The sequence below is a fragment of the Aythya marila genome (assembly GCF_965140915.1).
Source record: "Aythya marila genome assembly, chromosome: 1".
In the NCBI taxonomy this organism is placed as follows: domain Eukaryota; kingdom Metazoa; phylum Chordata; class Aves; order Anseriformes; family Anatidae; genus Aythya; species Aythya marila.
Window position 1 is genome coordinate 150,988,906 of NC_139042.1, and position 25,855 is coordinate 151,014,760.

The window sequence follows — 25,855 nt, forward strand, 5'->3', positions numbered from 1 at the left end:
AAGATGGAAGGATGAAGCCACTTGCCTTACAAAGGAGACTCCTGCTCATATATTCCAGTCTGGCATTACGCTCCAGCCTTCTGCAAGTGAGCAGGGGTCTTCTGAGGGGGCCACTCTGCCCTCCTCCTCGGGGCAAACTGGAGCTCCACAGTTCCTATCGCCTTTGTCTCTCCCCTACCCACCAGTTGTGCCCTACCATCCCACAGGCCTGGGAGGGCTGGTTTCCTTTTCCTTTCCTGAATCACTGAGATGATGCTCACTATGCACACCCAAGCTTCTCCTCTTCTCTCTCATCCCTGCTGTGTGTGCACATGCTTGTACACCCATGATCTAGGTCCTGACCTTCCTGTATCCTTTCCAGCATCCTTCCTGCCCCCAGCCTGCTGTTGATGGAGGTCTGGAGCTCTGGGAATGAACTGACATGGAAAGAATGATGTGGGATTTATTAAATAGTAGGCAGGATCACAAGGGACAGAACCTGAGCAAAGGGACTGCTATTTTTTTTTTTTTTTAACTCCCTCTAGAGCCAGCTCTCCACCTGGAAAGCACCATCCATCTCCCCAGATATTCCCAACAAGTCCCTGTGAGACTTTCTGTTTCATCTCCCAGTAAACTGTGCTACACAACCAGCCTCTGACCAAGGCTCTCTGCTCGTCTAATCTTGCTCTTGCAACTCCTCACCAATTATCACTGTGGGTCTGTTTTGCTCCTCCTTTCCTGTGGCACAAAATGCAGTCAGAATAATAGGCTGGTTTGTGTCATGGCTTGGACACTTGAGATGAAGAATTACTAATGTCTAATCAAATCGCATACATTCCTTAGTGGATTTTATGCTTTAGTTTCTTGGTGGACCTTCCAATACGTATAAGGAAAGAGAAACTTTGGCAGACACCAGACTGCATTCCAGTAACAGCACATTTCACTACAACCATTACAAGCATTTCATAGGGGAGGTAAGCAGTCCCTAATCCCTGCACAGGCAGGAGAGTGAACAAATCATATGGATGTGAACTGGGGGAGGACCAGGGCAGTGTGTACTTGATGCATGAGTTAATCACATACATGAAGAATTAGAGATTAAGCAACCCCTGATTCCCAAATCTCTCTGCTGAGACATTGTCCCTTGGAGACAATAGAGAGTTGGGAGGGGGACACTGCTGTGAAGCTCCAAGAACAGCTTCCACAACTGCTCTTTACAAAACCTGAAGCCAGGACATATGCTCTGCTCCTAGCCCACAGACAGTGCTGGTGCTGATACCTTGACCTGGGAGAGTGCTGGCTGGTGCATCAGCTCCAATGGCGTTTGGAGTTGTCTCTTAAATTTTCTTTTCAGAAACCATGTGACTGCCTGACAATTGGAGTTCTAGTTAGCAAAACCACATTTCTAAACCTTTTGATCCCAGGAAATAGCTCAAATGCATGAACTCTGAAAGCCTCCAAAAAACAAATGGAAAATAAAATAATAAAACAAGATTTTAGATATTTACTAAATTCATAATTTTAAGTCATTCTTGCTATTCTTCCAATTTCCTTTATTCATGAATTCTTTTTCATGAATGCTTGTATGTGGAAAAGCTGTGAGGCTTTCGTTGCTGTTCTTGAACTACTTTCTGGATTTTAGCTGGAAAAAAAAAAAACCCACATCTTAAGTATGTAATGAATAAAAATTATACAGTTATTTGATGAGAGGCTAATTCTCACAGTCACACACAGGCCTATCAGTCTCTACCTTTTGAAAAGACCACTTTATGCCGCACATGAAAATATTGCTTTAGAACAAGAAGCACAATGGAACTGGAAGACATGATTTGTATTACAATTATCTCCTGTGTGAGCCAAGTACAACATTTTTCCTGACAATGCTGCCAATGGAGTCATAATCTATACCACAAGACTTTTCCAGAAGCATGTACATAGGAGTTCACTGAATAATCATTCCCTGAAAATAAACCAGGCAGCGGGGACAAGTGAATGAGCTGTGCAAGAAGAATGCATGTCAGACAGAGATGGACCCACCTTGTCAAGGGCAGGAAATGGTGGGAAGAAGACGGCTGGACAAACAACAGGAATCAATATTTTGAGAAACTTTTTGGCCTCACCAAACCTCCTTCACACTTTTCCCCCTTTCACCATCAATTACCTAATGCCAGGAAAGATGTCTCTAAATATATTAAAATGCCTTCAGGAAATATCTAAAAGAAAGGTACCCTCAGGGTCAAGACTCTAAGAAGTGCTGCTTGCTCTTGCCTGCCAGGTCTGTGCTCTCCTCTTTCTCTCATGTGCTCTCTTCAGTCAGTGCAAGACACAGAATTGGGGAAGACCACCAGAGCCATAGGATACGACGCATTGCTGCTGCAGGTACCGTGTCATGAAACCCTTTCTTAAATTGGTGTACTTATTAAAAGCAGTAATATCTCCTTCTGCCTCTAGGCAGCATAAACGAACTCAACTCTCTTGGTCCCCTTTCATAACTCAGGTCTCCACAGTCATCCCAGTGACCTCTTTCTGCACATCTTCTGCTCTGTGGGCATCTGCATCCTGGACAGGTGGTGAGTGTCCCACTCACCTGGCCACTGCCCACAGTGCCACGAGCTGGCTGATGGGTCTGCAGTTGTCCACGTCTCAGCCCCAGCATCCCTCCCCTCTTCTGCTGGTGGCACACAGCCACGCAGCATCCTTGTACACAAGGAAAGCCTAACGCACAAGGAGACCCCAACCCAGGACATTTTATGATCCATATTGGAAATCCCAGAGTCATGTGAAATCCTTAAAGCATGCATAGTTTTGTTTTCTTTGGGACAAGGCAAAGAATGTGGTGAAGGAGGTGTCGAATTAATACCAGTTGCCTCCAGAGATGGAAAATGTTTCACAGAGCATAAGGCTTTCTCCTCCTGAGTATACTGTATTTCCTAACGTTTCCTGTCCTCTGGCTAGTGAAGGAGAAAGATGGTCCGAGAAGATAAAACTAAAATTAATAATTAATTTCAGAAGAGTGACAACTCCTGTGGCACTTAAACATTCTTTAAGCTTAGCTTAGCTTTAGGGCCAACTTACATTATCAAACTTATATTTTTCATTTGTAAAAAGCAACAAAAAACACCCAGATTTTGTATTTCCTGAGGAAAAGAGCTGCAGTATACCCTGCAGTATAACCTACAGTTCTCAAAGCCAGAAATCTTAAGGCAAGCAAAAGCAGCAATGTGGTTCAAAACCTAAACCCCTTATTTTTAGCATAAGTTAGGAGGTGTATTTTTAGATTTGGCTGCTTCTTAAAGCTTAGGGTTTTACCCTCACTGAGTAAGACTTAAACTATCAAAGGTTTAATGGGAATAAGTCAAACATATTTTCACTTTTTGATCAGTGATTCATTCAGTCTCTTGAATGACTACCGTTGCTCCAGAAGGACATATAGTGGAAAAAAAAATCCAGATAGCAGAAACGTAATCAAAACTGCCTCCAAAGGAAGTGAGACCTGAATCCAGGAGAGTATTTGCATTTAAGTTTTAGTTTTTACAAACCTACGTTACACTAAAATCAAACCATGCATTTATCTGCCTAATTCTTGCAGGAATACCCCATTTACTGATGCGGTAAAGAGAAAAAGCTGCAGAGCTGCACTGTGCCTCACTCTGGGGATTAGCATCAAAGACAAGACTCAGGGATGTCAGTCAGGTTTTTTGATGCCAGCACTATATTTATGAAAAAATGCAGGTGGTAGATTCATTGTCCCATTAAAGGAAAGACACACTGCATACCTGCATGCAGGGATAATCTCCTTCCCCCCAGTAGTTTCCCTGGCTTTGTCTGTATTTCCTCAGGGGGGTCTTCTGACATCCAGGCTAAGAGGGCAAGTAAGAAACAGACACTATGCTGGAAACAGACATTATGCTGGATGAACTGAAATCCATAAATGTGTCTAATGTAAAAATGGAGGCTACTAGGGAAGTAGAACAGCTCATATGATGAGATGCTGCTGGCATCAGTGATCTTCTCTGTGTGCACTTTAACTGTGAATGCCTCCAGCCCCCATGGGACTGTAGAAAATAAAAGTCATTCAATAAGTCTGCTTCTCTGTGTTCCAGGAGTGGAGCCCTCACTGCTACCAATGGCATTTGGTTCTGCCTCTTACACTTTACAGCATGGCTCCCTACGTCTCTTTTTCTCCTGCCTCCTTCCAGGAGCACATTTGCTTCCCAGTTTCTCAACCCTCAGCTGAACACCTCTCCCTCTGCAGCCAGGAGGGAGGAGAAAATGGAATTGTGTCCCTGGGTTTCAGTTAAGGATGTGTGGTAACAAATGCTGCAGCCTTTAAAGCAAATTAATAGATAAGTTTGGGGCATTATGCTGGAGATTAGAAGAGAAGAAACAAAGATGGAAACAAAGTCACATTCATTTTAATGAATCACAGGAGAGAGCAGAGGCTGGACAGTATATATACCAGCAGCAGGATCCCTGACAGCTCTTTCTCCTACTCATTGGCACCAGGTGGTGCCCACAGAGTCTCTTGTCCCATGTTAGTGGTAACAGACTTAGCTAAAGAGCAAGGGACTGGGTCTTGTGCTAACAAAGGAAAGAGTCAAGGTCATTTGGTTCATTTCTGTGCTAAATAGCCAGAAAAGCTTTTTTGAGAGTCTCTAAAACCTATTTTTGTACAGGCTGAGACTTACAGAAGTGGTTCCCTGAGTGGCTGGATGGCATTTAACAGTCTCTTCCCTGTGGATTATCCAGTGTCTAAGAACTGATTTCACCTCTGCTGAAGAAGCTGTAGAAACTTAATATCTTGAAACTCCTGCCTGTTTCTCAAATTCAGCTGAAATCAGCCAATGGCTTCTGCAGTTTTGGGTGTGGGGGACAGAGAGAGTGAGACAGTATGATCACATACATCTTGCATTCCTCAAATGACAGCCAACGGGGAGAGGCAGCTCAGAGAGTGGGTAGGGGAGTACAACCAGATTAGATAACTGACTCCCCACTGCTGAGAGTGAGAGAGGGGGAGAGAGAGAGAGACTGTGCTGCTTTCAGTGCTCCTACTCCACTATAAATAAGTGATGTCGTGACTTAAAAAAAAAAAACAAAAAACAACAAAACATTTTCCTTCTCTGCTTCCACCCAAAAACTGCCCAAATGTCTTGCTAAGTAGGAAGGAAGATGTAATAGGCATGGAGATGAAAGAGAAAAGCAGCACGGCAAATCCTTCCTTCAATTTAAATCAAGTATTGAGCATCCTGGAAGAATGGCAAAAAAAATAGCACTGTCAGAAAAATTATAGCAGTATTTTATTTTTTTTTTTTTCCCCAATGTGGTTTTTCAAGATTGTTAAACATTTGGATATTTCCTTTCACTGCATTCTGCCATTCAATTTCTGGTTTTTTTGTTATTTAGCTTCTCAGATCAAAAGTGTTTTTTTTTTTTTTCCCTATAAGGTATTAAAAATTCTCCTAAGGCAAACTGTGTTTCTGGTTGAGGCAATGGTATGTGGATATCTGAAGCAAGATCAAATGGAAAGCTGAAAAACTACATGAACTTACTGAGAAGACCAAGTAGCACAAGAGATCCCTGAAAGTCAAACCCTGATGTGATGCAGAGCTCATCTGGAACTGAGTAGCCACCACACAGTTTCTGTGCTGTTCATGGTACCATTACAGTAGTGAAGACCGGTGAGCTGGGATCTCAAAAAGAAAGGTGTGCACCAGCTGGGTAAGCACAGTTATTTCCTGCCGTTTTTTTTTTTTTTTTTTTTTTTTTTTTTTTTTTTTCCATAAGAACATGGTGGAAGAAAGTTATTTTTTTTCAGGTCAAAAGGGTCTGTGTTCAGCCTCTGGTTTGCTGTTCCACAACACTTTAGAGTCTTACTCAAGAAAGAGCAAGAAGAGTAGAGGAAGGCTCCAGATAATCAGGCAAGAAAGGATAGGGAAAAGGGAAAAGGAGAAGGAAGAGGAAGAGAAAAACAAAAAAAGAAGAAGAAAAAAAAAAAAAGAGAAAAAGAAAAAGAAAAAGAAAAAGAAAAAGAAAAAGAAAAAGAAAAGAAAAAGAAAAAGAAAAAGAAAAAGAAAAAGAAAAAGAAAAAGAAAAAGAAAAAGAAAAAGAAAAAGAAAAAGAAAAAGAAAAAGAAAAAGAAAAAGAAAAAGAAAAAGAAAAAGAAGGGGCAAAAAGCCAGAGTCTGAAGAAAGAAATGCCCCTCACTTGGTCTCAACAATATGCAGAGAGGCCTGAGGTCAGACTTGAGGACTCCCCATGACAATGCAGCTTCTGTGTTCCCTTGGTAGACAGTGATCTAAGTGGGGAAAGAGATCATATCTGCTGTGTTTGAGGTCTGGTGGAGTCGAGAGCAGTTCCCTGCCAGCTACACCAAGGTTTGGTTGCCTGATCTGAGGAGTGGGGAGAGGCAAAGGGAAGAAGCTCGGTCCCTTGTTCATTGTTCCCCAGCTCTTAGACCGTGTGGTTCATTCTCTCAGGCAGAGAGAGCTGCAGTCACTGAGAGACTCAACTCCACTTGGTATTTAACAGGGCTGCGAGGGACTTGGCAATGGTCCTCACCAGCAGAGTCACGCTAGCCTAAGGGTTTTGGAGCAGTTTGGTGCCTCTTCTCAAGCACAGATATATAGCTGATGTGAAAGGTTTCAAGAGACAGGTTGGGAGAGTCTTCCTGAAGGAGTCCTAGAGGAAATGCTAAATGCTCTTAGTGACGATGACAAGGGTCATTACTGGGTCTAACCCATCAGGGATCAAGAGTCCATTTCTGCCCTTCTCCATTCAACAGCCATTGGAGACAGGCCTTTCATAAGCAGCTCAGGTGGAATACCTCTGAGGGGAAGCACTGTGAGGGCAAAGGCAGAGGCTGGAGTTTTAAGGAAGAGTTAGTAAGTCATTTTGAAGAGAACCAGGTCTAGCTTTGAAGCTGACCCTACTTTGAGTGGTACAGGAGGTTGGATCAGAGGTCTGAAGGGCAATTGTTATTTGATTCTATGCTTCAATGGGAGAAGTATGATTTTTTTTTTTTAAATTTTATTTTTTCCTTTTCTCTTTTAAGGCATTTACTGCCACAGCCAGCAAGATAAAGGCTTTGATCAGAAAGTGCAAGTGAGAGTTGTTCTTGCTAAAAAGAAGTAACAAATTTGGCACCAATAAAAAGAGAAAATTGAATCATTTATTGATAACAGTTGCAATAACAACCTTCTAACTTTTCTGTCCCAGAAACAAAATTTAATCTGACTGTGTTCTCATACACAGTCTTAGGCAACAGGACAACAGCCCTTTGAAAAGAGAAAGAACAACTTGTCATGGGCAGTGGGTCTTGAGAAAGCCTTCAAAACCACTGCATTAGTACTTTTATACACACACACATATACATAACACAGAATCACCATCTTCGTAAAGACAGAAAATATCAGGTCATTCAAACAACATTTGCCAGCTTTCTTTACCCACCCAAGTAGTTTTATAGCCCTAAAGGGGAAAAAGCAAGCAGAAAAAGCAAGCATATCATTCCTTCATGATCACCAATTCATATATACATCTCTCTTACTATGCTTGCTTTCAAATTAGGTACCTGCAAATATTTATTAATAATCATTTCTGCTGTGACAATAACATGTAAAACCTCAGTCAATATGGGGACTTCATTTTGCCAGGCACTGCACCAACACAGAGAGGAGGGAACAGTCCCCAGCATGAAGAGTCTTGAGTTGAAATGAATGCCTTGTGCTACCAGAGAAACAGAGTATTTGTCCAGTGCCTTGCAGAGCACATTAGATAACAATTTATGAGACTTCTCAGTGTTCCTATGGGCTTTCAATGCCTGAAAAGATTTTGCTGTGTGCAGTTCTTTTGCATATGGAAATCAAAAAGATTTTAGGCTCAAATCAGGTCAAATAGGATGAGTCAGAAGACTTCTATAACTCACATGTGGAATACAACATCACCAACATGCACTGTGGTGTACTGCCTTTGCAGTACACATATGGATCTGTGATATAATCTTCCAATGGAAGAAATTATTGTTCCATCATCAAAATGGAAAACTTAATTTTAAGGTGACATAGTCACTAGTTCTGCAAAGGCAGGGAGAGAGGAAAGGATATTTTCACTTATATCTTCCATAATGTTCTAAAATGGACAAATATTAAAACTCATCCCCAGTTCCTTTCTTCTGAAGAACATCCGCAGGTTGTTGCTGATATCTCAGCCCTGTCCACACACATTTCTTACAACCACATTCAGTTGTCACTGACCTGTTCCACACGGATATCGAATTCTCCATTCACCTTCTTCCCTTGGAAATATTTGGCCCTGCAGAAGAAATGAGAGACATGGGCATGGTTAAAGGTTTGGGGCTCTTATTGAATGCTATTTTGCTTCTGCAGTTCCGTTTTGCTGAAGAATTCCTATCCGGGTCACAGCATGTTTTCCTAATTCCTGTCTTCTTTCAGCTTTCTGTTCTCCAGGAGGAACCTGCCAAGCCAGATGAAAACCACACCGGAAAGTTCCTTCAAGGCTTGTGACTTTTACATTTCATTTTCAAGCTGAAAACCAAATGTTCTCCTAATCTTTTCCAGAGCAACAACTCTAATCAATGATTCCTTGCTAATCTCCTTTAATGCACAATCTTTATTCTGCAAATGAAGGAGTGCAACGTATGTCATGCCATCAGAAACTTTTTCTCCTGATGTTGAGCAAGGATCTTTATCATCACAGCTGAAGTACTTGTACAGTTTTCTCTCATGCTCTCTCCCTAAAGATTTGCTTTTCCATCGTTTGTCTTTCTGCTACTAATGTAGAGAAATAGTATACCCATCTACAGCACCATGAATGTAGGATATCCTGAACCAAGAAACTGTGTTAGTTTTGGAACTGAGAAATGTCACAAGAAGGACCATTTCTTTGCACCTTCCAGCACCTCTGCTCCTAGCTGCCTAAGCTAGATAGACCACAGAGCACTTACAGGGAGGGAAAAGCTGACAGTTGTGCTGGAGAAGACAGGATAGGAAAAGGGCAGGCAACTTTAGCCTTTTCATCCATATTTGCTTGTTGTATTGATTAGTCAGCAGGGAAATTGCCAATAGAATTTCCCTCTTAATATTTTTCTCAGTTTCTTCCCTTCATCAAACAGACTTCAAATAAGAAGACACGAACTTAAATTATTTTCTCAGACCCCCCCCTAAAATTTCAGGAAGATTGTGTTGGTTCCAAAATGCTCTTCTATTTGGAAAGTGCTGAAAACACAGCTAAGCCCTTCAAGAGCTATTTCCAGAGACAAAGTAACTCTCTGAGTTCTGTTTCCAATTGGCAAAGACAGGACAGAATAAAGAAGTAAAGGAAAATGAGGGGAAGCCGGCTTTGCTCCCTATTTTATAGTATTAGCAAAAAAAGAAGCTGGCTCACATTTTTACTATGTGTCTATTTGTTCCAATAAAAAAGGAGAGACAGTAGGAAGGCAACTTTCCCCATGGCTGAAACACACTAGTTTTCAGCTGAATTCTCCCCTCCTCCAGCAATGTGAAATGTAAATAAAAAAGTTGCTTTGTTTTTTTTGATCCTGGCTCAAACCAAGTCAAAAGGTTTTTCTTTATTAGGAAAAAATACAAAAAAAAAAAAAAAATCATAAGTTTTCTGCTTGGCTGTAATGAGGGCATCTGTGGGCTGTATTGTGCTTCCCTTCCCAGACAGCCCATCCATCAGCGTGGTGCTAATAAGACCTCTGCGTGGATGTTGGTGAGGGATGGTGTAACAGCCAGGTGTGACCAAGACTAAATGGCTCAAACAACCCCTGTCCAGTATGACAAGCAGAACTCCAGCCACTTTTCCCCCTCTTTTGACTTTACAAGTTGCATGAAAAAAAAGCAACTCAACAGATAGGCTGAGACATCACGCCTCTAACGATAAACAGGAATGCTAAATGTGCTTAATAATTCCGCTGTGTTTCTGGAGGTATGGCTGAGTCTGGCAACATTCCTTGCTCCTAAGCATGAGGGATATTGCTGGAACCAGCAACTTCTCAAAAACTGGAATAAGCTTTAAGTGGGCCCACAGGAACTGGTCTGAAATTTGAGGCGTGCTACTCACTGGTACAAACTTGTTTTTATTCCCAGCACACTCGTAATATATACTCCTTACCCACGTTTATGAAACACACTTCCTCCCTCTATGGCCTCTCTGCTTTGCTGACCAGCTGGTTGCAGACTCCTTGGTGCTGCTTTGCTTCAGTTTGTAATGAAGTGTGATTAGCCATGGTCTTCAGCCCGGTACAGATGGAGCAAAAGAGGCTTCCACTGCCTAGTCCAGGAAATTACCCTCAACACAGTTAAAAAATCCTCCCTCTCATCTCCACAACACTGGCTGTGCTCATGGGTAGGCACACAAAGGACACATCCAGCATGAGGATTCATTGCGGCGATATCCTCAAGTTAGATGCTGCGTGACCTCTCCTTATCCCTCCTTCCACACAGGTTGTCTCATCCCATGTCTCAGGTAACTTTCTTTTAACAGCACAATATGTCACATTCTTTGAAAGACAGCCCCCAGGAGGATTAACCTGCTCTGAGTGTCCCTGAAGACTACAGGTGCTAAGCAATTTGCAGCAAATATTTTGGTCAGCCCATCGTTTTGACACAGCCCAGGGTAAGAATGAAACACTTCTTTCTGAAAATATCTCTGAAACAGACGGAGTGATGTTTTCAATTCGCACCTGGTGTTCCGGAGACCCTGGGCAGTGGAGGCTATCATGCTGAAATGAAAAATGGCTTTAGCCTCACCCTGGACTCCTTGAAATTAAACTGGAATCGTTGCTGATGCTGTGGAAACATCATGATGCCTCCATGGCAAGGGGGAATATCTTTTGGTCAGTACTGCACAACACATGAAATGGCTTCTGATCCCTACCTACAAGAGTACAGCACACAATGGATGGAGGGAAGAAATAACACATTGCTCTGATGGGCATGCAGGAGAAAGGCGGGCATTTTTTTGCAGGAGAGACATCTGAGAATGCTCTCCCCCCGGGTGCTGAAAGAGCTGGCGGACGTCATTGCGGAACCTCTCTCAATTATTTTTCAACAATCCTGGGAATTTGGAGAGGTCCCGGTAGACTGGAAGCTGGCAAATGTTGTGCCGATTTTCAAGAAGGGTCAGAAAGAAGACCCTAGCAATTACAGGCCTGTCAGTCTCACGTCAGTGCCTGGTAAAATCATGGAGAAGTTGGTTCTCGAACTTATTGAGGTGCACCTGGGGGACAAAGCAGTCATTGGTCCCAGCCAGCATGGGTTTGTGAAGGGTAGGTCCTGCCTAACTAACCTGATTTCCTTTTATGATAAGATCACCCGTATGGTGGACCAAGGGAAACCAGCTGATGTGATTTTTTTGGACTTCAGCAAGGCTTTTGACACGGTTTCCCATAGGATCCTACTGGACAAAATGTCCACCATACAGCTAAATAAAAACATCATACGATGGGTGAGCAGTTGGCTAACGGGCAGGGCCCAAAGGGTTATGGTAAATGGGGCTGCATCAGGCTGGCGGACGGTCACCAGTGGGGTCCCTCAAGGCTCCATTTTAGGGCCGGTACTTTTCAATATTTTTATAAACGATCTGGATGTAGGAATAGAAGGTATTTTGAGCAAGTATGCTGATGACACCAAACTTGGAGGAGTTGTGGACTCGAATGAGGGTGGAAAGGCCTTGCAGAGGGATCTGGATAGGTTGGAGAGCTGGGCGATCACCAACCGCATGAAGTTCAATAAGAGCAAGTGCCGGGTCCTGCACCTGGGATGGGGAAACCCTGGCTGCATGTACAGACTGGGTGATGAGACGCTGGAGAGCAGCCTAGAAGAGAGGGATCTGGGGGTTGTGGTAGACAGCAAGTTGAATATGAGCCAGCAGTGTGCCCTGGCAGCCAGAAGGGCCAACCGTGTCCTGGGGTGCATCAAGCACGGCATCGCTAGTAGGTCAAGGGAGGTGATTGTCCCGCTCTACTCTGCGCTGGTGCGGCCTCACCTTGAGTACTGTGTGCAGTTCTGGGCACCACAGTATAAAAAGGACATGAAACTGTTGGAGAGTGTCCAGAGGAGGGCTACGAAGATGGTGAAAGGCCTTGAGGGGAAGACGTACGAAGAACGGCTGAGGTCACTGGGCCTGTTCAGCCTGGAGAAGAGGAGGCTGAGGGGAGACCTCATCACAGTCTACAACTTCCTCGTAAGGGGGAGTGGAGAGGCAGGAGACCTTTTCTCCATTAACACCAGTGACAGGACCCGCGGGAACGGGGTTAAGCTGAGGCAGGGGAAATTTAGGCTTGATGTCAGGAGGGGGTTCTTCACAGAGAGGGTGGTCGCACACTGGAACAGGCTCCCCAGGGAAGTGGTCACTGCACCGAGCCTGTCTGAATTTAAGAAGAGATTGGACTGTGCACTTAGTCACATGGTCTGAACTTTTGGGTAGACCTGTGCGGTGTCAAGAGTTGGACTTGATGATCCTTAAGGGTCCCTTCCAACTCAGGATATTCTATGATTCTATGATTCTATGAAATCAACCTGAGCTTCTAGGTGGTGGGCTCCTCCAGACCTATTCCCAGGAATGTGACTTGCTGTGGGGTTTTCTAGGCAGCTTGTAATGCAACTGTGAATCTCTCCCACAAGACCAGCTCAAATCCTTTCTAAGAAGCCTCAGAGTGCTCCCATTTACCTCAACCACAGCCAACCACCAGCAACAGGAGGAGCAGCTCATCACCCAGGATGGGAGCTGCCCTGCAGCACCCCCAGCTTGGGACACCAGGCAAGGCACCAGCCACACAAGCCCACTCCTCTCCTGGGCAGCCTGCAGTGCTCTTTGTTTTAAAGAACATCAGATGTTGAAGCTGGCACAGCAGTATTATAATTTGGCAACGCAGGGTGTAGATGGGGTGGTGCGGTTGCTGTGATCTCAGCAAATTAGCATGTAAACATGTTGTGATTGATGAAAAATGCAGGGCCATGCTCAAGAAAAGTTCTTGGGTGGGATTGGCAGCGCTAGGAATTGTGTTTAAATGTGGCCACACCAGCTGGGAGAGAGGAAGCACCATAATAAACAGCCAAAGGTCTGCCCTGGCCTCCAGGGGAAGACCTTTCCTTGAACCCCTGTCTCCTTGCAACGAGGAAGCTGCACACCCTGGAAAGGGATAGGTTTTGAGGGTGCAAGGGCACCAGACAAGCACAACTTCTGCTTTCTGCCTCAGCCCTGACGTGGTTACAGGGCCACAGGAAACCTGATGCCTCTACTTATGAAGTAATTCGGAAAGAATAAAAAGCTTGTTTTCCAGAGCTGCCATGAAACAGTCCCCAGTCTGCCTCAGCGACCATGGCTAGAGGAAGCATATGGGTGATTTTTCAGCCAGACACAGAGTATATCCTGAATAGCAGCAGGGAAAAAAGACACCTGATGGTTATTATCAATTCACCTGGAATCACCTACATAAGAGAGAATTCATAGAAAATTCATGTATAACATTATTGGCTTAGGTATCTGTGAAGCATCCTTCTGAACAAGGGATGTGAGCACTGATGCAAAGCTGCAATCAGATCTGTAAGGCACCTGAATACCAGCAGTGAATTTTATCCCTCTGGTGTAACTCTGTGAGCAGGGTAACCCATACAGCCATGAGAAGGCTGCAAAAATCCATGTGCTCCATGCCTGTAGTCTGCAGACACAGGGATTCGGTCCCTCAGATGGCACCATGTCCCCACCAAAGCCTTGTGTGTCCCCAGACCCAGGGGAAGTAAAGTTATGGGTATGTGAGCTGGGGCCAACCTGGAAACACAGCATGAGAGCAGCAACCCCTCTGTGTGGAACAGGAGCTTCCAGCTATTCCCACAGCTCTGTTAGCTGGGTGAAGGAGAGGTTATAACACATTACACAGCTTTGAAGACAGGCTGGTATCTTGTATTAAATTCATGGGACTTCCTCAGGGTATCCTATAAACTGGTTTCTGCATTAACTAATTTTTGAGGATAGGAAGAGATCAAGAAAATATAGCTCAAAGCATCCTATAAGAGACTGCAACGGAGCTGATGTAACAAATGTCATTGCAATTGCTGGTAGCATGTCTTGGAGTAACTAGATGAGTAAATAAGCATTACATCTGAGCCCCAACTCCCTGTGATGTGAATCAGCCCAGGCACCTTCTGGGGCATCACTGTGTGACAGAAGCCTTGAGCTACAAACTCAGGAGTGGTTTTGTTCCTGCTCCCCAGGCTTGGAGTCACGGCAAGCATGCCAAGAGGGGCACTGAAATATTGTGAAAGCAAATTCCTCTGAATCTTCTGAGTTTGTGCTTCTGAAACAAGACACAAACAGCAAAGAAATGAAAGCCACTCTTTGGATGGAGACTGCTTCTCACCTGGAGCTCAAGGGAGTGGGTGGAAGAAAGAGGGAGAGGAGTGCTGGGGAAAAGACATCAGTAAATAAACCACAAAGGATCAGTGGGTAAATTATGGGATTGTCTAAATTATTTCCCTTGGAATTGTATCACAAATATTTCTCTCGAGCCCCTTGGGAAAACAAGGCACGTCATTTCTTTCTGGACCAGCCTAGGAAAGGCCAGGCTAAAACCCTTGGAATTGGGTGTGGGGGCACCTCACGGAGGGAGGGCGGGGGGTTGGCCACTGTACCAAATCCCCGTGTCAAAGGGCCTGGGGCCCAAGTGATGCACAAGGCACTCACTGTATGTCCGCATTGTCTCCTTCATAAAAGGGGCTGGGACTGGGAAAAAGGAGGCAGTTTCCAGGATACTGGCCAGCAGCCGCTGGAATGCCCCGACCACCCCAGCCCCCAACAGGCTGTAAAGGCAGTGGGGAGGGGAGGAGGAAGACGAGATGCATTTGTGCCCTTTTTTCCTCAGGGGTAAAAACAAGGGAGGTTTTCCTTTCAGGGCCCAGCCCTCAACCCCTTCACCACTTATCCCCAGTTTTGCAATTCCCAGCTGCAAACAGGAAGGACTTTTGAGGTGGTCAAGTCCTGACTGCCCAGGGCATAGGGAAGAGAAAAAATCACTCCACGAGTGCTGTGGTCTGTAAGTTTCTTGAGCTCTTATCTACATCTGTTGCAGCCCAGAGACCTTTACACACTGATCAGGTGTAGGATGGACTGGTTGGTAGCTAATTTTTGTTTCGTAGGAGTACCTAATAAGCACTAGGGAGGGATGTTCATGTTGTTAAAAATGATGGATAAGCATGATGGATGTGTGTTTCAACATCTCAGACAACAAGGTCTGAACTAGAGGTTAAATAGCCTGGAGGCAAGATCAGAGAGGGAAAGGGGACCCCCATTTTACAGGTGGGAAGGAGAGGACCAAGAGGCACATCTAAATTTTGGGCTCCTACATACATTGATACTTTGCCAGGAGCTCCACGGATGTTTCAGTACCAGCCCGGGATGCAGTGCAGCTATACCCTGGGGTGACATTAACTTGTTCTCCCTGCTGTCACTGCTGGGGCTGCTGGAGCCACCTAGCCAAGAGCCAGCTCAGCAGGTATGTCCTTGGTGCCCGAGGTCAGATGGCGAGTCGGTGGGAACAGACATCCTCTGTTACCTTCTCGGAACAACCACAAGCCCAGCCTGCTCTGGTTACTGTAAAACAACCCCCGAGGCATTCTTAGTTACGGGATCACACTAAGGGAAGAAACGCCTCCGTGCCTGCTCCTGAAGAGATTTTTATCAGGCTGTGATGATGGTGTAGGGTTGGCTCTTTTTTGGACAAAGGAAGTCCTCACAGAGAGGTTCCTTATGAGGCCCCAGGTCCCACCCTACAGGGCTGGAAGCATTTTCTTGGCTTGAACACCCACAGAAAGGGAAGTTTGGGGGCAGGAAGGGAGAATGGCTTTCTAAGGTTTCTTTTGTGAGTCCTCCCTTTCTCTCAGGGCAACAAGTTGACAAACAGAACCAAAAGTCTGCTTTTGGGGGAGACCTGGGCTGGCAAACCACCAGGACTTTTAATGATGACCGCAGACACCACAATTCAGGGCATTCTTCCTATTCAGGGAACTGCAGAGTCCCACATAATGCTGGCCCCCCAGCATCTTCCTGTGCCACCTCCTGCTCACGAAACAGGGGTAATCAACGCAGTTACTCAAGAGGAGAAACACAAGTGAGTGTAAGGCTTTTGGGCACGGCTTTTTGTATTTCTTCCAGCCATCAGGATAGGAAGGACACTTCGCTGTAGGTCCGATCCCCCCCAGGCTACCCTCTGAAGGGCCGGCACGGCGGTCACATTCCTCCTGGCCACAAAGAGCTGGGGAAGGGGGAGGCGTGCTTTAAGCACAACACGAGGCAGCGAGTTTATTTTGCATATTATTCAAAATAGTACATTGCTGGCACACTTCCATGCTGCTAAATCTAGAGGGTAGGGCCTGGAGCTGTTTGCGAGGGGTGTCATTTTGCTGAGGATTGTGCAATGCTTTGTCCTGGTTCCTCCTTGGAATGGAAGCCCACTTCTGACCTCTCTGAACTTTAGGAGTGGGGGAGGCAGACTAGCTCACACCAAAGCCGAGGCAGGGCTGCAGGCTTTCAAGCAGAAGAAATCTGGCTCACAAGCCTTGAGAAACACATCTGAGCCTTTATTTTTTATTTTTTTTTTAAATATGTACGGGACTAGGCAGGACATTCTGAGGTTAAATTCTATGCATTTATAGGAACTCTGGTAAAGCAATTAAGGTCCCAGATTTGACTTGCATTAGCATATTTATAACCTGGTGGGGAATGTTTTCCATATTCCTTGTGTCTATTTTTGTAATGATACTAATCCTTTACATTTCTGTATCACCTTTCACGCAGGAGGACTAGATCCCAAGTTGCTTTACATATGCAGGACGAAAATACAGGCAGACATGATGGTGATATACCTAAAACAGATTGAAAAGTGATGTGATAAATGTGATTTATTGAATACCTCTGACAGGCTTACCTCCTTCTCACCCCTATGCCTGTATGCTAGGGAATATGTCTAATTTTGAAACTCTTCATGCTGCTTCCAAGTACACATACATAGTCTTACAGACACACACACTATTGAACACAAGCATGCCTCTGCTTTCCCTGAAATGGAGCTCAGCCCTCAAGTCACACTTGGCATAGATTATAGGAACAGTAATATTGAGTTCTGGGTATCTATGGATAAATAATGAAAATGTAAGGCTTTTATCCAGATTTGTGAAAACATAAATTTCACTTGTAAGTTTTTGCAAATTATATCGGCATAGTTGCACAGAACTTAAGAAGCTTTAAAAGGTTATCCTTGTATAATAAAGGCAAATTCATAATTATAGTCAGTTACCACAATATTATTTGACTGTGGGTTTCTTACCAGGAAATACAGACAAACCTTTGTAATTTAACCAGCAAATTCCTGAGGTCAAGCTTGAAGTATCAACTCTGAATAATAATAATAATAAATAGTAATGAAGTCCAAATTGAAAAGCTAGTCCATAACTTGCCATTATATTTCAGTGAGTTAAGTACAGAAATATTTCTCTGAACGTGAGCTTTCGTATATCATCTTTAGCCTACTGAAAGCATGAAATGACTCATGATGACATTCGTGGAATACTTTTGAAAAGCCATTCCTTGAAAAAAATAGGGCTTAGAAAGTCCCAAATTACTAAAATTCTGTATTAGACTGTTATTATTTGACCTGCTATATTTTTGGACAAATTACATATTTAAGGCTCAATACATCATATACTATCAGAAGTAAAAATAGCTTTATTTTAATAAAAAGGGCTGATAATCTCCTCCATCCAGTGGAAAACAGTAATCCTGTCAGGTCAGCCCATAATTAGACCTGAACCATGACATTATTATTATACAAAGAGCCATTTCAGATGCATTAAGAGGATTTCATTCAGTGTTAATCATAGTTTTTCTCTTCCATCATTTTTAAATTTTTGGAGACAATATGTTCAGGCAGATCTGGCTGTAAATTAAATGGGAAAAAAATACAATTTTTGTCTCTTAAAATATTCTCAGTCTTTTTCTCTTGGTGACATATGGCACAATCCTAGCCTATAGAGCTGCCTCACACAGGGCACATGCCTTTTGCGCAAGACAGCATAACCACTGTTAACAATTGAAAAAGCCTGAAATTCAGGCAACACATGCCAACGGCTTTGAAAATTGTCACGAGATATTTCACAAGTGCAACAAATATATCTAACAAATGCAACAACTTTGTTATGCTGTCTGGTCCAAAAAGCAATGTTTTTAGCATATGTTGTTAATGGGAACCTTAGCTGTGCTTGATCACTTCCCAAATAAGCTGTTTAAATATGAAGCATTAGGCTCAGAAGCTGAGCGCTTTCACAGAGGAGGTGCGTTAACAATTCACAATTCTAAATCCTGCTTGATCTGCTGAGACATTCAGTCCAGTAAGAGCATGATTTTACTTAACAGCGCTTTGGGCGAAGAAGTTGCCAGAGGTGGGATGTTTTTCTCCTGGCTGAGGTCAGGCTGCCAGAGCTGGCCCTTCTGCTGTTACATGGAGTCCTGCCATCCCCTTTTCTCATGGCCTCACTCCCTTTAGCTGTGTGTTTGCATGCACGTGTGTGCACATGCGTGTATGTATTCATGTCTGAGCTCCCTTTTTCTGGCAGCTGCTGTTGGTGGGTTGTGGATGAATTTTCAGAAGTTGCCCAAGGCACAGTTACTGCTTGCCTGGCCCACAAGGAGCTCCCTAATTCTCTGTGTGGAGATACCTGTCTGAGGAGTGCACCATTAATCACTGAAGAGAAACAGAGCTTTTCCTTAGCATGTCGATGTGTGGATACAGTCACTTCTGTGGTGTCTCTGAGAGCTCTCTGTCAAAGCCAAGAGCATGAGGGAGCCATACAGATAGTGCTTTCCTCTTGTGTACATCCTGCATGTGGTAGATTAACTGTGTGCTTCCTTGCAATGTGCTAGAGCAGGGTCTTGGAATAAGATGGAAAATTTGTCAAAACATTGCCACTTTAGCAGAAAGCTGGGTGAGTTCCCTCGCTTTTAATAGAATGTACCTTTCTTTTACTGCTGCTAATGCAGAAAGCAGCTGATTGTATTCTGTGGAGTTCACATTATTTTTATAGTACTTTGTCTTTGGAATAAACCAGAGCATACTACATGTCAGGAGTGGCAAGGATTTTATGGAGGAAGACAGAGCATGGATTCCCATGGGTGTTTTTCACTTCCTCTACGTCTCCAAGATAAGTAGAGTGCTATTCTGTGCCATCAGAGACAGAGTAGCTCCTTAAAAATAGATAGGATTGCCATTTGTCACTTTAAAGTGCCTTCAACATGTACATGCCTATTTTGGTTGTTAGATCATTTCGTCATGCACTTGTGAAACACCTCGTCCCAATCCATAATTGCAGCTCTTTGTCTCTGCTGTAATACAAACAGTGATGATAAATTAATGTCTGGCTTGGCAATAATGCTGCAGTCTCCAATTATGAGAAAGTGTTTTCATTTAGAGAAGATAAATCAAATGGCAGATTCCATCGTCTCTCATTCTTCCTGTCTGTGAGCAAGCTAGTCCTTGTTGTAAACCCTGTGTAACTTGCTATGGGGGAGGAAGCCCCATCCCCTTAAAATAAGGGTAGCTCTTTAGTAGTTTTTTCTTGGGGATCTTTTCTAGTTGAGTTAACTAGTTCAAAAAGAAAAGGAAATGACCCTTTCTTGAAAACCAAATTTGGTTTCAGAAGTAGCAAGAACCAGAGTGGGTTGAAGAGAAATGCATTGCAGACATGATGCTTCTTCCAAACCCCAAATCACCAGCATAGAAATAACAATAGGTTGTTGTTGTCCACGTTTCAAATTCTGGGGTTGTTTCTGTACATGATGAGGGCTGGACAACCAGAATCTCCAGATTACCAGCTTCTTTAGATGTGCACAAGGCAAATGTTTCTGCCATTGACCTCAGGCTGGTCAGCTTGAGCTCACCTAACACCCTGTCTGAGACCAAGAAGATAACTGGCATTGCCTGGAAGTACGTTACCAATAATAAAAATCTGCAGAGGCACTGTTTTCCAGTGCTGCTGTCAGGGCCTCACTGAATTTCCTGGAGATGTGAGATCAACTGCAAGTAGCACTCCTGGCCTACTGGAGTGGTTGCAGTTGTACTCTCTCAGAAAATACTATGGTACCTTTAGGCTGGGAAACTCTCTAGGCTAAGCATGCATTTCTACCCATGGTACAAAGCGTCATGGAGGACAAGGGTTTGTAATATTATTTCCTCAGTTTTCATGATACTGTGGTAAATGCATATCCAGATTTTGATCAGTGTCCTCACAACCTGAGACACGTAGTGAAAGCAGTGAGCCTTTGCCAGCAGCATTATTTGATATCTGTAGGCCTGCATAGATGCAGATTGCTGGGAGGAGTCCTCCATCATGAAAAGCATCCTCCATCATTTGTAGAAACTGTTGAGTTACAGACAACAGAGGTATAGCCAAGACAGGAGGATGCACAGAGTGCTTACACACAAGCAGAGGAGTGAAGACAGCACGGGTAGCCTTACCTCCTCTTTATAACTCCCAGCTGCTGCTCCTTGAGTTCTGCAGTTTGCAGAGCACAAAGTCTGCATGACAGACCAGCAGCTGGGAGATATAAAGTCAGGGATTTGAATGCAGTGTGTGTTTTAAACCATGAAAACATTGCAACAAAAGTCCAACCCCTCCCCATTCTCTTCCCTGCCTGGACTACCTTCAGCACCATTAATCTCAAGGAAAAAAAACTTATTGGCCTTCGAACTAGGGCTTTCCTCTCTGATTACAGTGTTTGGACTAAGCAGCGCCGGCTAAACTCCAGATGCTTGACTCGTGCATTAGAGGCACTCCCATCCCCAGCTGGAGGATGCTACGTTAAGGGACTGCCACCTGGCAGCATCTTCAGGGAACTGCAAAAAGCGAAGCAGAGATGGAGATCAGTGAACCTGCTGGGAGACTTACAGGTGCACCCAGAAAGGAGAGGTCAGGATTGAACCAGAGTGGTGTTGTCAGCTGAGCAACCTTGCATTAACACACTGCTACAGTGCTAAAAGACGATAGTCTACTGAAACTTTTGAAACAAAGCCCACCTTATCAGGGACTTTTCCACAGTTTAAAAGTTGTTTTTCCTTCGAGAAAACCCCTGCTGTTTCCCCTGCCTACTTGAAGATGGCTGAAGCAACCTGACCTGGTTGTGCTCAGTCACTGCCCCTTTTAGGGAAGCAAAGGAAGCAAAGCAGAGTGCAGGGCTCTTGCTTTGTGAAGATATCCCCAGGGAGGCAAGTCCCATCTTGTCCCCCCTCTCAATCAGAAAGCACAGAAGACCAAAGGTGACCACTTTCCTGAAGAGCGGAGTGGGATGAAAAAAGTAATAAAATCGTCTCCCTTGGCCAAGACCTGGTAACCCAACTTCTTTCACTTCCAAGTCTTCAGTACAGTCCCCTTGCGTGTGTTACCCTTTCCTTTTTTTTTTTCTGTGTTGAGACAAGCTGGCAGACAGAACAATGAACATCTCCTCAAAACATGGTCTGGATTTTCCCCAAAATAGGTCTCTCCGCCAGTTTTCTAAACTAGCAGACTTTGAAAGGAAGCATACTGCGAGCAGTAAGTCACTTCTGTAACATTTCAGAATACTTCAGTTGTCCTACTCTTTGGAAAGGGTCCTCTGCTGCCAAATATCACAGAAAACAAACTTCCAAACTTCTGTTTGTAAACAAAGTCCTGAAAGAAAAAGGCAGACTTAGCTGAGCCCAAGAGCCTTTTGACCATAACCACTATGACAAACAGGTGAAGGGCTTTTGACCAGCCAATGATCTCCAGTCATTACTACTGGTAGTAGTAGCCTTGGGTTATTTTTTGTTAATTTATGTATAAATTTACATCCAGGAAAAAGACTGAGAAAGAGAGAGCTGGAGAGAAGCATCCCTTTTCGTTTCTAGGACTGGCACAGACAGTAGGCTTAACTCCCTGTCCGTGTCATTAAAACACCTTCAAATCCAACCTCTTAGGACCATGGCTCAATGTGCCAGTTCAGCTAAGCCAGATGAGCCAACAGTGCTCTGTGTGTGCTTGTACATTGCGACTGTCAAGACTTTTTTTGCCAATGAGTGCCAAACGAGCACCTTTTCAGTCAAGATCTGCAGAAAGCCTGCTCTGCCATGTATGCAGGTCATCAGGCCGATACGAAACTGGAGCGAGATCTGGTGACCTAGGTGTGAAAGTGCCTGAGATGCAGATGCCCTAAGCCTCCCAGATCTCTCTCATCCCCCAGACATGGTGGAGCTGAAGGCAGCAGTACTATGATGACTTACCACTCTGTGTGTGCGTCATCAATCACCAGGAGGATTTTGGGTTTTGGAGCCACAGGTGGAGTGGGGCTTGTTGAGTGATCAATAAGTCCCGCAGCTGCTTGTGTGGTTTGCTTCATGGCACTGGAGATGGAGCTGAAGATGCTGGTGCCAGCAGAGGAAGACTGTGAGGGCTGCGGTGGCTGTGGGTGCTTTCTCTCCATGGCAGGAGAAACTGGGGAGCTTGTGGAGTTGTCAGGGCGCTGCAAGTCCATCATGTAGCCATTGGGCAAATTCGCCACAAAACTACTGTCTGAGAGACGTCTCCGGAGGAAATTCATTGTTGTAAAGTTGTGTGGAAGCCCTCTTAGCAAGAGAAAGACTGAACAACAGTGTCACCAGTTCTGGGGAAATGCTTCTGTGTGTATGTAGGGAATTTTGTTGCTGTCCAGGCCGGCAGGCTTTCCTCCTTGAAATCCTGCTGGAGGAATATGACTTTGTTTTTCAGTTATGTTTTTGTTCTTCTCCTGTGGAAAAAGAATCAAAGACACACTTGTGAGATGCATACCATGAGTTTTACATAAGGAAGACTCTTCTGGCCCTTTCAATGAATACATTAATCAACAGCAAGAGGAAAAAGAAAAAGGACTACTGGTTTATATGTGGTATGCTACTGGTACAGCCAGACAGATGCAATGAAGTAGGTTTCATGGCCTCTCTTCCATCCCAAAACATTTTTCAGTCAAAGAAGGCCAACTTACAATAGCTTAGGGGCTAACAGTTCAGAAGAAATGGAAAAATATAAGAAGAGAAAGAAATTCCAGCATGCTTACAGCCTTTTCCATGACTCTTCACCATGGGGAAAGAAAAACTATTCTGACCATAAGTGATCATTTTTAAAAGAGAGACAGCTTATTTCTGACATTGTGTGTGTTATTTCTAACACACATAATATGCTTATTACAGAATAACCAGAAAATGGTCCAACAGGATAGAAAGTTGTATCATCTTTGGCAGGCTTGTTAGCAAGGCTCCACATTTAAGAAACAAACATCCTAAATTGAAATAGCATGTAGAAAACAAGTAGTGGAAAAATCCTCCTACACATCTTGATCAAGTTCAGTGGAACCTTCAAACTATTCTCTTCTGTCCCAGTTGCTCTCTATATTTAAAACTGGACTTTGAGCCAGGTGCACAGGCTACTGGCCTTTTCAGGCTCATTTGTAGGATTTCTGCAGGTACTCAGACCTGGAATTTTGACCATCTAATTTTTCCTTTTAGAAAAAAAGAAAAAAAACAAAGGGGGAAAAAAAAAAAAAAAAGAAAGAAAGAAAGAAAGAAGAAAGGTCTGTTACTCTGCTCATCTTTTCCAGTGTGAAAATGAACACTGTGGAATGCAACTATCTGGCTCTTTTCCCTTGACCATAGTATGACGACTTTGTTTTTACCCAGAACACTAAGTTCTTCAGCAGTTAAATAATCTCACAAAATTAGTACAGATACTTTTTTTTTTTTTTTTATATATATATATTAATTTTGCACCTGTAGGCATAGCTCAGAAATGAGATTTCCATAGTAATTCCCCAAGTCCTTTTCTCTGCTGACACAGCATATGAGTCTTGTAGACCAGAGGCTGGTTTGTGAGATGCAGAAAAAAGAAAAGACAGAAGCATATTTTTGGTAAAACATGAATGTTTTTCAAGACAGACCTATCTGCAACAACAAAAGTCAAAGCTACCCCGCACATTAAGTGAGATGAGTCAAGTGAATTCCTGGTATCACCATTAAAACATTTTTTTTGAATGAGCCCCTACAAATGCTAGGGCTCCTTGCCTTAACCTGCCCAGGGTGGTGTCCCTCACTACTTGCCCTCTTGTCTCTGACTGCCTCTGCACAGTAGGAAATTGTCTTCTCCCAGGTGGTCCAAGAGAGTTTGGCATCTGTGAATCTCCTTCCTGGAGCTACTTAATTTTGGCTATAGGGATTTATAGAGCTTTAGAGACAAGGGATTCAGATCTGTCTGTGTCCACAGGTCTCTTAGCCTCCAAGAGCCTCAGTGAGGATCGGGTGAGCCTGGATGGAGTAAAAGAACTACAGAAATCCCTTTCACTCATGACCCCCGTATATTGCTATCCATCACCTCCCTGAATCCATGGGCGCAGGAGCCATCTGGAGCAGAGGGTTCTCTGCTGAAGCTGCTGACACATCAGCTTATTAGAGTGATTTTTCTCTTGATTTCTCAGCCCTGGCAGTACGAGTCCTCTGCATTTGCTGGAACCTGGAGGTAGCCTTTTCCCAGGGAACAGCAAAGGAAATCTTTAATGATTTCCTGCCACATTTACAGTCGATAATGTATCTCGAGGCATTGTGCTGACTTCCCGCCCGGTCCTGGCGCACCCAGTGACTGCACAAAATCAGCAGACGCACACCAGTGAGCACTTCAGTAACCCCGTCTGCTTATGCAGTAATTGTTCCAAAAAACAGGTAACATACAATATCCATGAATTATGAGCCAGCTACTTGCCTCATATATTTCCACACACACTTGGTCCTCTCATGTACTACTGCAGTTAACACATACTGTTACCTGTCCAGGATGGCCAGAACCTGTAAAGACTTTGGGGAATTTATACAGTAAAGGCTGGGTGAAAATGAGCTGTATTGTCCTCTGCTCAGGAACCTGTGTATTTTACCTTGTGTAAAGCACACAAGAAAAATCCCCTTGCTTTAATGGCTTAAGAGAAGGTCCAGTCCTGGTTAAGAGGAGCAACCAAAAGATCTGCCTACCATTAGAAGGGCTCCAAATAACTGTCCGGTGACTGTGTACAGCAGCTAGGTGTGCTCTATTGGAGGACCTTCGCGTTAGCTGGGAAGAGGTGGGATCCGAGAATGATTTCAACACCAGCCTCAGGAGGAGCAGTTTTAGAACCAGACACCTGCCCAAGAGCTGCTGGGTCCTGCTGTGGCAGCTCTCAGCCTGGGAGGGAACTTGGCCGCAGCTGCACAGGCCAATTTTCACAAGCCAATATCCTTGGGACAGGGTCCAGCAGAACTTGCATGCTCCTGGAACTGTTTCTCCCCACTGCCAGGTGACTGCATGGCTGTTTCCTCCTCTGTGAGCTTTTCACTCTCCAAAAGGACACAGGCTGCTTGCAGTGCACCAGCAAGTGAAGCGAAGGGGACTCTCTGCTCTGCTCAAGAAGGGCATGGAGGCATGTGGTGTATGGTGTCACACAGCTGGGAAGGGCCAGAGTACCTCGTGATGTGTCTGGAAAACACACAGGCGTCCTCTGCAGGAGGGCTTCCCAAGTCATGCCCTTCAAGGTACCATTTACAATAAACAATTTATCAGACTTGTTGCAAGGCAATGAGCACTCGCCTCCTGCAGCCTTTCAAACAGCAATATTTACAGTGCCTCAACATTTTTTCCACCAGGGGTGTGGCAGTGGTAGATATTGTCCAGGAGGTACCACGTGCTGGCAAAACTCTCTTGTCCAGAGAGTTTGGGATGCTGCACTAGGCTGGCACTGCTTCTGCTCACTGCAAAGACTGGGCTGCGTGCCCTTGGCTCAGGAAGGAAGAAGAAGAAACCAA

At 44.3% G+C, this 25,855-nt stretch overlaps 1 protein-coding gene across 2 annotated transcripts in view; it reads right to left on the reverse strand.

The window, feature by feature from the left end:
• Positions 1-22,602, reverse strand: part of SYN3 (synapsin III) — a gene marked incomplete at its 5' end in the record, with an annotated part of 168,887 nt that extends 146,285 nt beyond the window's left edge. For both annotated transcript variants that reach the window (XM_082784802.1, XM_082784801.1), the window contains 2 exons: positions 8,232-8,289; positions 22,286-22,602. In XM_082784802.1, coding sequence (XP_082640928.1) covers positions 8,232-8,289; positions 22,286-22,602 — 375 coding nt within the window. The remainder of the gene's footprint in view (positions 1-8,231; positions 8,290-22,285) is intronic.
• Between the last annotated feature and the right edge of the window lie 3,253 nt (positions 22,603-25,855).